The sequence below is a fragment of the Macrosteles quadrilineatus genome, unplaced genomic scaffold (assembly GCF_028750875.1).
Source record: "Macrosteles quadrilineatus isolate MER2022 unplaced genomic scaffold, UCM_ALF_1.0 Scaffold_2__2_contigs__length_208266976, whole genome shotgun sequence".
Classification (NCBI taxonomy): domain Eukaryota; kingdom Metazoa; phylum Arthropoda; class Insecta; order Hemiptera; family Cicadellidae; genus Macrosteles; species Macrosteles quadrilineatus.
Genome location: NW_026542595.1, coordinates 86958505 through 86972080, shown reverse-complemented (window position 1 = coordinate 86972080; position 13576 = coordinate 86958505). Strand labels below are relative to the sequence as shown.

The following is a 13576-nucleotide window of genomic DNA, read 5'->3' as shown; positions in this document are numbered from 1 at the left end:
TCTCTCCACAAGGTATTTTGGTTCTCTGTGAGATAATACCCGATGGATGAGACAACAAGTTTGCACTCTGCATACAGAATCGGCTAGTAACAGACCAGCAGAATCCTGGAAAGAGGATATGTGTTCCCGCTTATGAAGTCCATAGACAAAACGAACTGCGGTGTTTTGCAGCCTATTAAGTAGCTTCATATCCTCCCGGGAAATACTGTTACCGTATGCAGAAATGCAGTAGTACATCACTGACAACACCAGAGACTGAACCAACTTCAATTTTGCAGTCTCTGGAAGAATCGAACGGAATCTGCACAGTCCTCGCAGCCTTCCCAAAACAATTTGAGAAACGTAAGTGATGTGGTTGGAGAAGGTAAGACCACTGTCAAGAACCACGCCCAAAGTCCTGACAGTGTCACAAACCCCAAGCTTTTCATTGTCAAGTTGAATATGCACTTTACCGTCGCAGATTTTTTTGATTACGATGGGTGGTGATCCAATGTGGATCACTGTGCGTCTTTCAACATTCAACTTAAGGCCGTGCTTCCTTGACCACTCACTTATTCTCTCAAGATCCATGTTTGCATTCTCAAAGGCGCTGTTGAATGAGCTGATTGGGTGGGAAAAATGCAACTGGCAGTCATCTGCATATGCATGCAGATTACAGTGACGTACACACGTGGTAAGGTCGGCTGTCTAGAGTGTAAACAAGATGGGTCCCAGACAACTACCCTGCGGGACTCCCCTAAGCTTTTTAAGGGGAGGCGAGGTGTCTACACCCATCCTGGTTACCTGGGATCTGTTTCCCAAATACGACCTTAGCCAGCTAATTGCCACATCCCCAAATCCAAAGTGTCTCAATTTGCTGAGTAGCAAACCATGGCTGATGGAGTCAAGGGCCTGCGAGTAATCAAGCATGATCAAAGAGCTACACCGGCCGCTGTCTCTCGCCGCAAACAAGTCTGCAAACAGGTTTATCAATGCAGTGTTTGTGCTATGATTTTTTATAAACCCAGATTGGAATTTAGGCAATAAATCTTCTTCATCAATGAAATCCGTAATCTAAGTATATTTGAAATAAATAAACTTATCACACTTAAAAAAAATCTATATTTAGGCATTAGCCTTCTTCAGGAACAAACAAACAATAACTAATTGTTTGCTAAAACCATCTGATACAGAGTGGTAAACACTTCTATTTGTTATTGTTTGTTCGTTCCTGAAGAAGGCTAATGCCGAAATATATAACTTTAAAAAAAGTGTGTGATAAATTTATTTTGGATAATGATTTAGCCGTTTGGCAATATTATGTAGAAACAATATATTTGAAATAAGGAATTTTTGTTACTAAAAAATTATCCCCCTCTGCAATAAGCGTCCCAATGATAAATGACTGATCATCGATATAGATACTTGAATTGCTTTTATTTAAAATGTAAAAGAAGTTCTTCCAAGTTATAATTTTGTAATGTCTCCATCAAAACGGGAATCTTCACTTTCACATTAACTCCTTTTATCTTGTGCCAGTCAATGTACATCTCAGCTATAGTATCTGAAAATAATTAATTTAATCAATACATGTTCATATCTCATAGCGTCATTTATAAATAATATAACAAGAAATTCCACGCAAATGAGACCATAATATTTTATGTATTGTGCAAATCTAAAATTTGTAAGCCAGGCAATCAAGGTAGCTTTATAAGTAAATTAATAATACAGTAAATATTTTACCAATATGACTGATGAGGAATTAATCATATTATAAAGGTAGTTTAAGGCAGATGCTTATTAAAGAATACTCGTAGTCTTGAAAAATTCAGTCATTCGTTAAAGTATCAATTTTATCAGTAATCCTGTAATTTCTAATACATTTTTTAATAATATTTGTCGTAATACAATCAATTTTACTTATAACCCAGAAGTCACAGACACACATGAAAATGTTTATTTTATAAATTAATAGCAAGAAATCGTTTAAAAAATTGTCATAAAGACGTATTTGATACTTTTTTAGGTAAAACATGTATTTCAATGTGAAACAAATAGTTATGTGATCATTTCAACAAATAAAATAGCTATCAAAACATGTCATCACGACAACTAAAGCAATTATTATATTTTAGTAAGGCATTAAAATCACCAGTGAAGCGGGCGAGATAGCCAGGCTGGCTGTTGTATCGCTCCAACAGCTGTTTCTGGTTGTCAAGGATCTGCTGGTACTCGGGGCTGAGCAGGTCTCTGCCTTCCACAGTCTCCAGTTCTCTGAGAGCCTCCAACAAGCCTACCTATACGCATTGTACATTGTAAATCTCTATGTGAGTATAACTCAAGAAAAAAGTCTTTATAGTTTTCCTCCAACAATCCTACCTCTTACGCATTGTACATTCCAAATATGTTTTGAGCTTAGCATATGGTAACTCGAGAATAGTCTTTGAAAAGTCAGAAGAGGTGCATTGATCTATCCTTTAGCAATACCAGCGTGGCAGACAGTTATTCTTTTATTTTTCCAAAAGGTGAATTTATGGTTCTTTTTACTGCTCCTCCACTTTGTTCTCGTTGAGCCATGTTTCATCGAGATAAATTGATTAATCCATATCTCAACGTTTCGAACTTTCCGTAGCTTTAATCTTTTTCCCGTCTATGGACTGACCACGACGTAAACAATTTACCATCTGACAAATAACAACTAGTCGAAAAGGAGAATGTGTCTTACAAAATGTGAGACTTTAGACTGAGGAATGCATTACACACAACAAAGGTTGGATGATGTATCAGAACACAGGAATAACCACCACACTTAATATCTGTTTAATACCCAATATTTAAAATACTGTATTGGGTTTTTTTGAGAGTGTATCATTATCTTTCAATCATATATTTCCTCATTCATAATATATTTCATATATTCAGTTTAATATGACAAATATAAAATATCCCGTATATATCTGATATAGATAAATTTGAAAGACAAAATAATATAAGTGTTAATGTATTTGAGATTGAAGATGATAGATATGAGTATATCAATTAAGAATAACTAAGATGAATAGTAATACTCACATAGACCTAATATTATTACAACAAGGTCGTAAATCGCATTACTGTTTAATTCGTGATTTTGATAGGTTAATGCTGCGGTCTACAAAAGATGATCATAAGAAGTATTTTTCCAAGTTCTGTTTACAACATTTTTACACTAATGATAAATTAAAACGTCGCACAACATGTTGTAAGAACTTTGATGCCAACGAGTGGAAATGTCTAAACAAAATACATTACAAATTATAAATTATAAATATCAACTAAAGCCCTATTTGGGATTTATGTGGTTTTTGAATGTTTAAAATTATTTCTGAAGAGTTATACAGTGGTGCAAATGTTATGGACGTATTTTTCAAAAAAATATTTCAGACTTATGTCTTCATGGCGAAATATATTCCCCCTGTAATGACTCAAGAGCAAGAGGCATCTTTCCAAAACTCAACACATTGTCATATTTGCGAAAAGCCCCTATATTTTGATAGGGTGCGAGATCATTGTCACAGGCCGATTCCGTGGAGCTGCCCACAATGATTGTAATTTAAAGTTTAAACTATTAAGTAACAAAGAAAATTCCAATATTCTTTCATAACTTGAAAGATTATGTTGGACATTTAATAATGCAACACTTGGGAAAGTTTAATCGTAAATAAAATTGGTCAAATGAAAAGTGATTACCAACACTAGCTGTTATCCCCGGGCTTCAACCCGTTTGAATTCATAAGTATTAATAAAATTATTGATTGGTCAAGTTAGGCTGAAATAAACAAAACAGATTACAGCATTTCAAACAAATAATCACAACAGTTTAGGTAGTACATTGAAAGAATAACATACAAATAAGAACAGCTGAGGTATTTTTAGCATTAAGTATATGGAAAGTTCCCTTTGGAAAGCAATTATGACCCTAAATGGCAATTTATGAAAAAATGGATAGTTTAGAGCAAGGTTTCTCGTCATGACGAACATTTTAAGTATATGGTTTATGGGGGTATGACTTGTAGTTTTCTCAAAAGTTCATGGGTACTTGATTGTGTAGATGATTGTGATATACATGTTTTAAATTTAAATCGTCTTGTTTGAATAATATTAGGAAATTTACATTATCACGTAAATATTTGTGTACTTTGCTGTAAGATTGGCACAAGTAAAAATAGTTAATTGTATAATATTTGGGTTATTTATGTCATCAAATAAAACAACCGACTGTGATTCGACATCATTTGGTGCTTCCTTTCTTACAATTAAAATATAAATGACAACCGTCTTTCCACTTCCGCTTGGGCTACAAATAACACATTGAATATTGGTAGGAAATAGACCCAACTTCTTTGGTATATTTTCCTTATGTACTATTTTAATTTTTTTTATAACAGAAAATTTTTGTTTAGTGAAAATGGGTAAGAAAACATGTAAAAAGGGCAAAGGTTTATTCTTAAAACTCTTTAGGGGCCGAGGGTTGTTTCCTTCCATTCCCCCTCCACATCACTTCATATTCCTATTGTGGTCCTGGAACTAAGAAACGTGAATAATTTGCCAAAAATGTACCTCCAAAAAATAAGCTAGACTCTTATTGCAAAGAGAGTCATATTTACATATTCTATATAAATAATCCCGATACTGCTGATCAGAACAAAGCAGACATGAGATTAGCAGACTTAGCTTGGACTAGAGTTACTGCCAAAAAGGCAAATCTCGCTGAAAAAGCAGCAGCTTATGCCGTGAGAAATTTGATGAAAGCAAAAGCAAAATTGGGAATGGGATTAAAATTTAATTAAAAATATGGACAACTACCAGCTGTTAGAGGCCGCAAATGACGTGCCTCACTTCCGAGGGGTGTACCTAAAAAACGAGCTAAAAAATCTGACACCCAAAGTAAAAGAGTGCGGAATAGTTAATTTAGATAGCTCATCTGGCACACACTGGACAGCATATCGTAAAAATAAAGACATTGTAATTTATTTTAACCCATTTGGAATCCAACCTCCAAAAGAAGTAATTAAATATGTTGTGGGCCACAAAATCTACTATACAACTCATTAAATACAAGATTTAAATAGTGCCATTTGTGGAATTTATGTTTATCGTTAATAAAAAAAAAATTTTTATAAAAATGGATTCATTTACTATAACGTTTTCGGGTACAGAGCCAGAGCGGTGTTCTTTCCTCCAATACTAAAGTAACTGATGTGGCTAATTAAGTGGCTCACCAATCAAGGGTACTCACCACCTAACGCTCCCAATGTAGCGCTGTCATGGTCGCCTAGTGTACAAAGGCCCTTAACATATTTGAATACATTCTATATTGTCAAGTTACAATGTAGTAGTGAGATGTTTCACAAACCTGTCGAGCCAGGACAACTTCTGAGCTCAGCCGAGAGTCGAGACGTCGCAACAAGCTTGCTGCACTGTCATCGTTGATGTCTGGCAAAAAACAATATAAATGATCCCATGAAGTATAATTAAGGTATACAGTAGAACCCCTCTAATCTGTCGCCTCTTGAGAGATAGCTGGTCTAGTGGTTAGAGCGCGGGACTTCGGTCCCTGAGGTTCCGGGTTCAAATCCCACCAAATCACCAATGTATTTTATCTAACTGATAATGCCGCAACCCCTAGGTCTAACCTGTACTAATGTGAGAAACAATCCCGGGCTCGTGCCTGGTGTCCTAGTAGAAAAAAATAACAATCGCCTCTGTGACCGGGGGAATGGTCGGAATACAAAAAAGGTCGGATTATTAGATAAAAGGCAATATTTAATAAAAGTCATTTAATAAAACGTATTAACAGAGAAATAAAAATTTTAGAATTATGTACAGTATTGAACATATGTTGTTTATATGTTACAAACATTGCAATGAATCACACAAAAGTTGTTATTATTATTGATTAAAAAAATAGTGTAAGACTGTACTGAACTGAAATAAATTAGCCTACTGTATTACTTAAGTACATATTGTAACTTGTACTGATAAGTGTTATTGTAACTTTGCTGTGTTGCCAACCTGGCCGACGGCCCTTCCGGCCAATGCCTAAAGTGTTAATTTGGCAGATGCCCTGCGTGGTATCTGGAAATGTAAATAAAAGCAGCAATAAAGCACTTTTTCATTTCATTTCATTTCATTTCATATTACTTAAGTACACAATTACTTGGAAATAAAAGTCAGTTATAGATTTTTGTTTAGCTGGTGAAATTCCAGACTTAGCTGCAGTGTTCCGCCATTTCTTGATCCACAAAATATCCATGTGTGAAATCCGGGTAGGGGGTGTCACCATCCGAGTCCTCATTCACATTTTCTTCCCGATCGTTATCAAAAACAGCCGCAATAATCTGGTCGTCATTGAGCTCTCTTCCCTGGTTTCACAGTCTTTGTCACATTGGGCAATCCAATCTTCAACTCAACTTCACTGACAGGGGCATTTGCCTCTAGAGTTTGGAGATCTTTTACGATTTCCTTTGTGTCCTTGTTTTGCTCCTCTTTGATCTGATCACTTTCGTACATAACATCCGGCCAAAGCTTACGCAATGATTTTCGCCGAGTGTCAGACTTCAGTTCTTCCCATGACTCAGCAATCGTATGGATAGCATCTTTGATATTAAGGGCTTTCATAGCCTCGAATAAGTTAGCACCTTCTTCAGACTTTTCCAAAATTGAGCTGGTGAACCTTCTGCGATAGCGCCTTTTTAACCATTCAATCACTCCCTGATCCATTGGATCGATCAGGGATGTAAAATTTGGAGGCAGGAAGATAGCTTTAATGTCCCCTTTCACTAATTCCTCTTCAGATGGATGTTATAGTGCATTGTCCAACAGCAGTAAAGCACTAACAGGAAGCTTTTTTCAATCAAATAATTTTCAACTGATGGAGCAAACTCGTAAAACTAAGATTTAAATCAATATTTTTACCTTTTTGGTAGCCTAAGGTGTCAAAAATTCTTATCTCCTGCGAGACGCATTTCGCATTAATTACAATGCATCTTCAGTCGCTGTCACAGGTCTCAACATTGCCCACAGAAGTGGTTGTCACAATTTACAAAACATTTAACACAGTTTACGAAACACATTGTATATACAGTTTTACGACCATGGTCACACACGTACTGTACAACAAGCGATCGTGAGAAGACATGCGATACCGCACAAGGTTGTAGGCCTACTGGTCAATCCTCCCTTATCTTGTCTTAATCAGCTGTTCAGAAATCAGAAATCAGAAATCAGAATACTTTATTCTTGAACATAGAGTACAGAATAGGCGTCATTACAGAGATTGAGAGGATTGTTTAATCCTCACTGGAACATCGGTGAAGTTCTCCAGTTCATGAACTCCTCAACTGTGTAGAACGGTCTCTCCACAAGCCAAGCCGATAAGCTGCTTATGCTGGGGCCTTTTATTGTCTCTGGGAGCAGGTTCAGGAACTTCGCTCCCATGTAGGAAGGCTTTTCTTCAAAAAGAGTTAGATGATGGACTGGAAGTGTGTAATTCATAGCCTGTCGGGTGTTATGGCTGTGCCTATCCGTACCTCGTTGGATCTGTAGCCTGCTTGCGTGTGTAGCCACAGCTAGGATGTACAGGCTTGTAATCGTTAGGATTTTTAGCTCACGGAATTTCGGTCTGTGACTTTCTCTCTTGTCCATGTCTGCTAATATTCTTACTGCTTTTTTCTGGTGGATAAGCACACGTTGGAGGTTGGTTGCCGATGAGTTTCCCCATACTTCAAGGCCATATCGAAGATGTGATTCAAACAGTGAGTGGTAAGCAATCTTGGCTATGTTGGTGTCACTTATGGTTTTTATCCTTCTTATCACGTAGACACTGCTATTCAGCTTACTACACAGGCTGTCAATATGGGGGGTCCATGTCAGTTTCTGGTCTATTATTAAACCTAAATACTTTGCTTCTTCTGGGCCTTCGATGTCTGGGATCCTGCATACCCCACTATTTCTCCTGCCAAAGACCAGTTGTTGTGTTTTCTCTTCATTAACTACTAAGCTGTTGTTTTGGCAATATTGTATTGCCATGTTTATGGAAACAAACGAGCTGATTTCAAGGGCTTCAGGGTTTTTCCCCCCAATGAGGAGTACGGTATCATCTGCATACATCAGAGTCTTGCTGTAGTCTTCCAAATAGTGAGGGAGATCATTTGTAAACAAGATGAAAAGGATGGGGCCCAGCACAGAACCCTGTGGAACACCCCTTACTACAGGTAATAACTTTGATCTTACTGTTTGTGTAGATCCCTTTTCAGTGTATTTGAGTTCAACCATCTGACTTCTTCCAGTTAAATAGCTCTTGAACCATTCTGCAGTTTTCCCACCAATTCCAATTTTCGCAACTTGTTACACAGTTGTGTATGATCTAAGCAGTCAAATGCTTTGCTGAAATCAAGTAAAATTGCGGTTGGTATGTTTCCTTCTTCTAGATTATCTATTACATATTCAGTTAGCGCTATTATGGCAGATGTGGTTGATTTTCCCTGTACAAATCCATGTTGATGTGGTGTGAGCAGTTCATTGGATGATAGGTGTTGAAGAAGTCTGTTTAGTACTATTTTTTCAAATACTTTGGAGAATGTGGAAATTAATGAAATTGGGCGGTAGTTCTTTGAGTCCAGATGGTTTCCTTTCTTGAATTTTGGGTATACCTTTGCAATTTTAAGCCCACTTGGGAAGATTCCTTCTTGGAAAGAACGGTTGATGATGTACGTTAACGGTCCAGCAAGTTCTTCTTTACATTTTTTTAGTAGACTGGCGGATATATCATCTACTCCAGCAGATGTTTTATTTTTTAGGGTGTTGATCACTTGAGTCAGTTCCTGCTCGTTTGTTAACTGAAGAGACATCTCAGGTGTCTGACAGTGTACCTCTGTGATTTCAGCTGGCTGATTTTGGTTTTGGGGATTTTGTGCAAGGGTGTCATTGGCTATGTTAACGAAGAACTCATTAAGATGATTGGCAACATTTTGAGGATTGTTGGTTTTGAGGCCATTTATTTCTAGTGTGATTGATTGTTCTGATGTGTCTCGAGTCGGCTTTCTTTCTCTGTTGATGACCCTCCAGAGTGCTTTGGTTTTATCATCAGCTTGCTGTATTTGGACTGCTGTGGCCTGTCGTCTTAGTGTCTTCAGTTTCAGGTCATAATCTTTTTTCTTGTTTGACATTGTAATTTTGTCCTCTTCTGTTCCACTCAGTAGGTATTTGTTCAGAGCCTGCAGAAATTCTTGCTTTAGTACCTCAGCTTCATGGTTTGCTATAGGACGTTTTCTGTTTTTTTTCCTTGACTTTACCATTGGGCAGGTTTGGTTAATAGCTCCTGCAATAATCTTGCTGAAGTTACGATAGGCATCCTCTGGTTGATGTTCATTGAAGACACTTTCCCAGGTTTCTTGGGCAAGAATAGTTTTTAAGCTCATGACATTCCTTTGGTTGAATTTCCTAGAATAGAAGGTTTGATTCTGAGCTTCTGGGGCAGAGGTATTAATTTTGCAGAGCTGTGCTGTGTGGTCTGAGAGTCCGGCATTGAGAACGTCAACCTGAATATCATCATTGCCTAGGTTTGTGCAGACACAGTCAATTGAGCTTATTGTAGTAGGTGTTATTCTTGTAGGAGGCAGGGGGAGCCGTATCATATTGTGGCTAAGAAGAACTTCGTTAAGTTTTGTCATTTGAAGGTTTGGCTCCAAGCAGTCTATATTGATATCACCTATGAGAATAACTTGATTTTTCCATGTTTGTGTTTTTTCTAGGGTTTCAATGATATCCAAGGATGAGTCTAGGTTTCCTTTGGTTCTGTAGATGCCAACAACGTTTAAGTTTTGTTGTGTTATCCGTGGTAACCTCTTCCCCCTCTAGTCTACTGTACAGACGATAGGTAACTTTATCAGAAAAGTCTTCTTTAACATTTAATAAGCTATCTTTACCCGTTGAAGTGACCTTTTTGAAAATAAAATACTCCTCCCATATTTTTGACCTTTGAGCGTTATCACAGGCTTTAAGCACATTTAGCGATTTATCAAAACTTATATTGTGGGAAGGATGCTCTTTCAGATTTAAAAAGATTGCAGTCCATCCATGCAGATTTTTCATTGCGATAATAACCCGGCAAAGAAGACAAGTGTAGATTTTTGAAACCTCTGGGCTTTTTAGATTTGCCAATAATGAACAGAGAAGTGTGTTCCATTACTGCAAAGAGCAAAGGTTAGCTTATATTTAATAAGTTTGGTTCCGGCCTCGGATTCATTTGATGCTGCGAGTGTCTTGGTTGGCAGCATTTTAAAGTTAAGGCCTGTCTAGTCCATGTTGTAGACTTGGCAAGGTAGCGTTTTATTTTCATCCACAATTTCTTGAAAATTCCATAGCCGCCTCATCATTAGCAGATAGTTTTTCACCAGAAATTTAAACAAACCGAACACCATGACGGGTTTTCATCTATCCAGTGATCAATCCAGACTTCACTAGCTGCAAATTCACTTCCTGCTTATAGTTTTTTGTGCAAAATGATTGCCTTCTATTTTATAATGAGCCCAGATATCGGGGTCCCTTTCCTTCTTTTTTTAAAGAACCACATCCACAATGTGTTTTCAAGCAGTTCAAGTTTAGGCTTTTCCAATGTTTTGTGATTCTTAAGAGCACTTTCACCATCGATAATTATTACCCAGTTTTGATATTAAATAGATAATATTTCATAAATAATGAATTTTACTCTAATGGATCTTTACAGACAACTTGGATGAGGACTTTATCTTTAAATATTCATCATTGTTTATTTTATACATATATACTATGACAAATATGCTAAAAACATGGTGTCCCAAGTTACACCCTCACAGGGGGCTACTTGGGACAGCATATTAATTTTATTGATAAATAGAAGACACTAGCATTTTAAGAACTAACTAGCTGTAACCCGCGGGCTTTGCCCCGTTTAACTTCTTAATTTTCAAGATGATCTCGTTCGCATGGCTCAATCACGTCCTGGTTGAAGTTCGTTCGCTACATACGGAAATGTGTAACTTCCTCTGTAAATCTTAGTTGGTTTCACAGAACATACAATTTTGGCTAAATCTAAGTCCATTTCGTCTTCTACATTAGGAAAAACATAAACATTTGAGGCAGATTTTGCAGACTTTCTTAAAAACTTTATGTTTATTTTGTCAGTATTGTCTTTCAGGGTGGCCACTCAAAACAGATTTTTTAATTCCCGCTTTTTCCCGGAGTTCCCAGGTATTTTTCAAGGAATTCCAGGGCGTATTGAAGTGCTATTTTCATACCAACAGATGAAAATATACTGCTAAATTTACTAATTTCGTAAAGACGCATTTTAATAAGAGCTGAAATAAAAAAGAGCACGGAACTGACACGAACATAGTGGTTATGTTGTACATTGTACAGTTTCTGATCGTATCGCCCGACGCCCACCCGCCCAGGTATTGCCGACTGTCAAGGTCAATCACCCTCCCTCCTCGCGCCCCATCGAGCACCGACCCCAATTATCTGAGTTAAACGTAGTAAGAATGTTCCGTCTGTCAAATAGCTCCTACCCCGTAACAATTCTTGCAAATAAATATTGAAATGAATACTGAAGTGTTAATATACATACGATAGTAAATGAATAATGTATGTATGTTATGATAGTTAATAATTTAAGACATTATCTAACATGAACGGAAAATAAAAATACTAAAATATAAAATAATAACTGTTAATTAGTGAGTTATTAATAGTTCTAAAAAAAACAATGAATGTACCAGTATTAAAAAAAAACATGCAAAATGAACATACAAATTATACTTACTAGTAGGATGTAGTTGATTCCACGTTTGTGGCAGAGGAAAAGATGTTTAAGACTTTTAAATAGTTTATAAAAACACTTAAATCACACTAAATTGAAAAATATAGGCAACATTAAAAATGTAAGCTGTCAATGATTTACTCATTTCTCCAACAGTAGCGTAATTAGAACACGATTTCAAAAAACTTAAAATGTACACAATATAGAATCTACAAAATATACAATCCTAAATTTATGGCAATTTTTTCGTCTAGTAAAGCTGCCTGTTTTCTTGCATCTTCTATGGTTCTTGCTTTCTTCTCTTCCAGTTCTTTTTTTCCAGTTCAGCTTTCCTTTTAAGTTTTTTTGCTTTTTCCTCTTCACTGACTTCTTCTTTTTTTCTTAAATGTTCTGTATAAAGTGAGTGAGCGTTTCTTGCACAATGCACGAGCTCCTTAGTTATTTCGAACTGCTCTACTGGGACACCAACTGAGTTTATCCCATCATATACTTGGTGCAAAGCGACCAAACTCTCCTCCTTCAGGTTTTCTACAATGTATTCAGAGTTGTTAGAAAAACCTCGCTCCACGGTAGAGTTACCATAAGACAGTGTCCAAATAATTGAACAAAATTCAGACAGATATTTGTACTGTTCTGTCCCTCCGTTATTAGAAATAATCTCAAACAAAAACTTGTCCAGTCGGACCTGGTTTCTTTTGTACTTCTTGCACAGTTGCATAGTTTCTTCAGAGAGGAATATTACTCTATATTGCTTCTTAATACGGTCGGCTTTTATTACAGAAATTAGATTTTTTCTAAGCAGTTTGTCAATCTAACCTCAGCAAGTGCTCTATCGAAACCAATTGTTCCTGGATCCAAACAAGAAATGTATTTTGTCAAACTGTAATGAAGTGGAGATATTTCCATGAGTTTCTTCGTCATGGCTACAATAGCCGTTCTACATTCATTTCGGAAGGTTAGTACAACCAATTGTGTTTTTTCACCTGAGCTTCTGAGGGCATCACGTGTAGCAAGACCTATATCTATTGTTTTGGCAGGTTTCAGATTGTCATTAGTGAGTTGGATTTTTTCTGCTCTGTTTTTAGCATTTTTCAAAACATCTTGCTTTACAATTCTTTCCATAAACAAGAAGACTAGTGAATTTATTTTCAATGCCCTTTCTGCTACAGGTCCACTTTTGACCCATCTTAACATGCAAAATTGCAGAGGAAACAATTTAGATCCTGATAGCCGTACATATTCAGACCTTCTAGCAGGTGATTTTTTAAATAAATTTGCAACGAGATTTTCTGCACTGGAGAAAAAAATATTAAAAGTGCAGTCGCAACCGTTTGCCGGGGATAGTTCAGCCTACTATGGCTGGGTAAAGTTCCAGGGTCTGCGATAAGGTCAGGGAAACCACTAGGCCAAAAGCCGGGTCTAACCGGTATAGGACTGGCTCATACACGGGCACTGTGAACAAGTCAAAAACAAGTCACCAAAACAAACGTGCAATAATCACTACCAGGCCTACGCCGATTCTCCACACTCCTAGGGGGTCGTTGCTGACTACGCAACTCGGGCTTCGTCCTAACTATCCAATAGTTAAGCCCAGAGTGTCTAAAACACGGTGAGTTACACGACGACTTGCCAATAAAAACCACCACGCGAGTTATCACCAGGCGGGGTCTACTAGGCCACTATAATCCAATACACAACTCTATTGCCCAAGCTAACAATCAAACAGTTCACTCAATAATAATACCAGATAACAAT

The 13576-nt window shown here is 37.0% G+C and overlaps 1 protein-coding gene across 1 annotated transcript in view; it reads right to left on the bottom strand.

The window, feature by feature from the left end:
* Window positions 1-687: 687 nt before the first annotated feature.
* Window positions 688-13576, bottom strand: part of LOC128984543 (Bardet-Biedl syndrome 7 protein homolog) — an 86629-nt gene continuing 73740 nt past the window's right edge. The window contains exons 14-16 of the mRNA XM_054403876.1: window positions 5378-5457; window positions 2135-2279; window positions 688-953 (exon numbers count right to left, since the gene is read on the bottom strand). Of these exons, the coding sequence (XP_054259851.1) occupies window positions 688-953; window positions 2135-2279; window positions 5378-5457 (491 nt within the window). The remainder of the gene's footprint in view (window positions 954-2134; window positions 2280-5377; window positions 5458-13576) is intronic.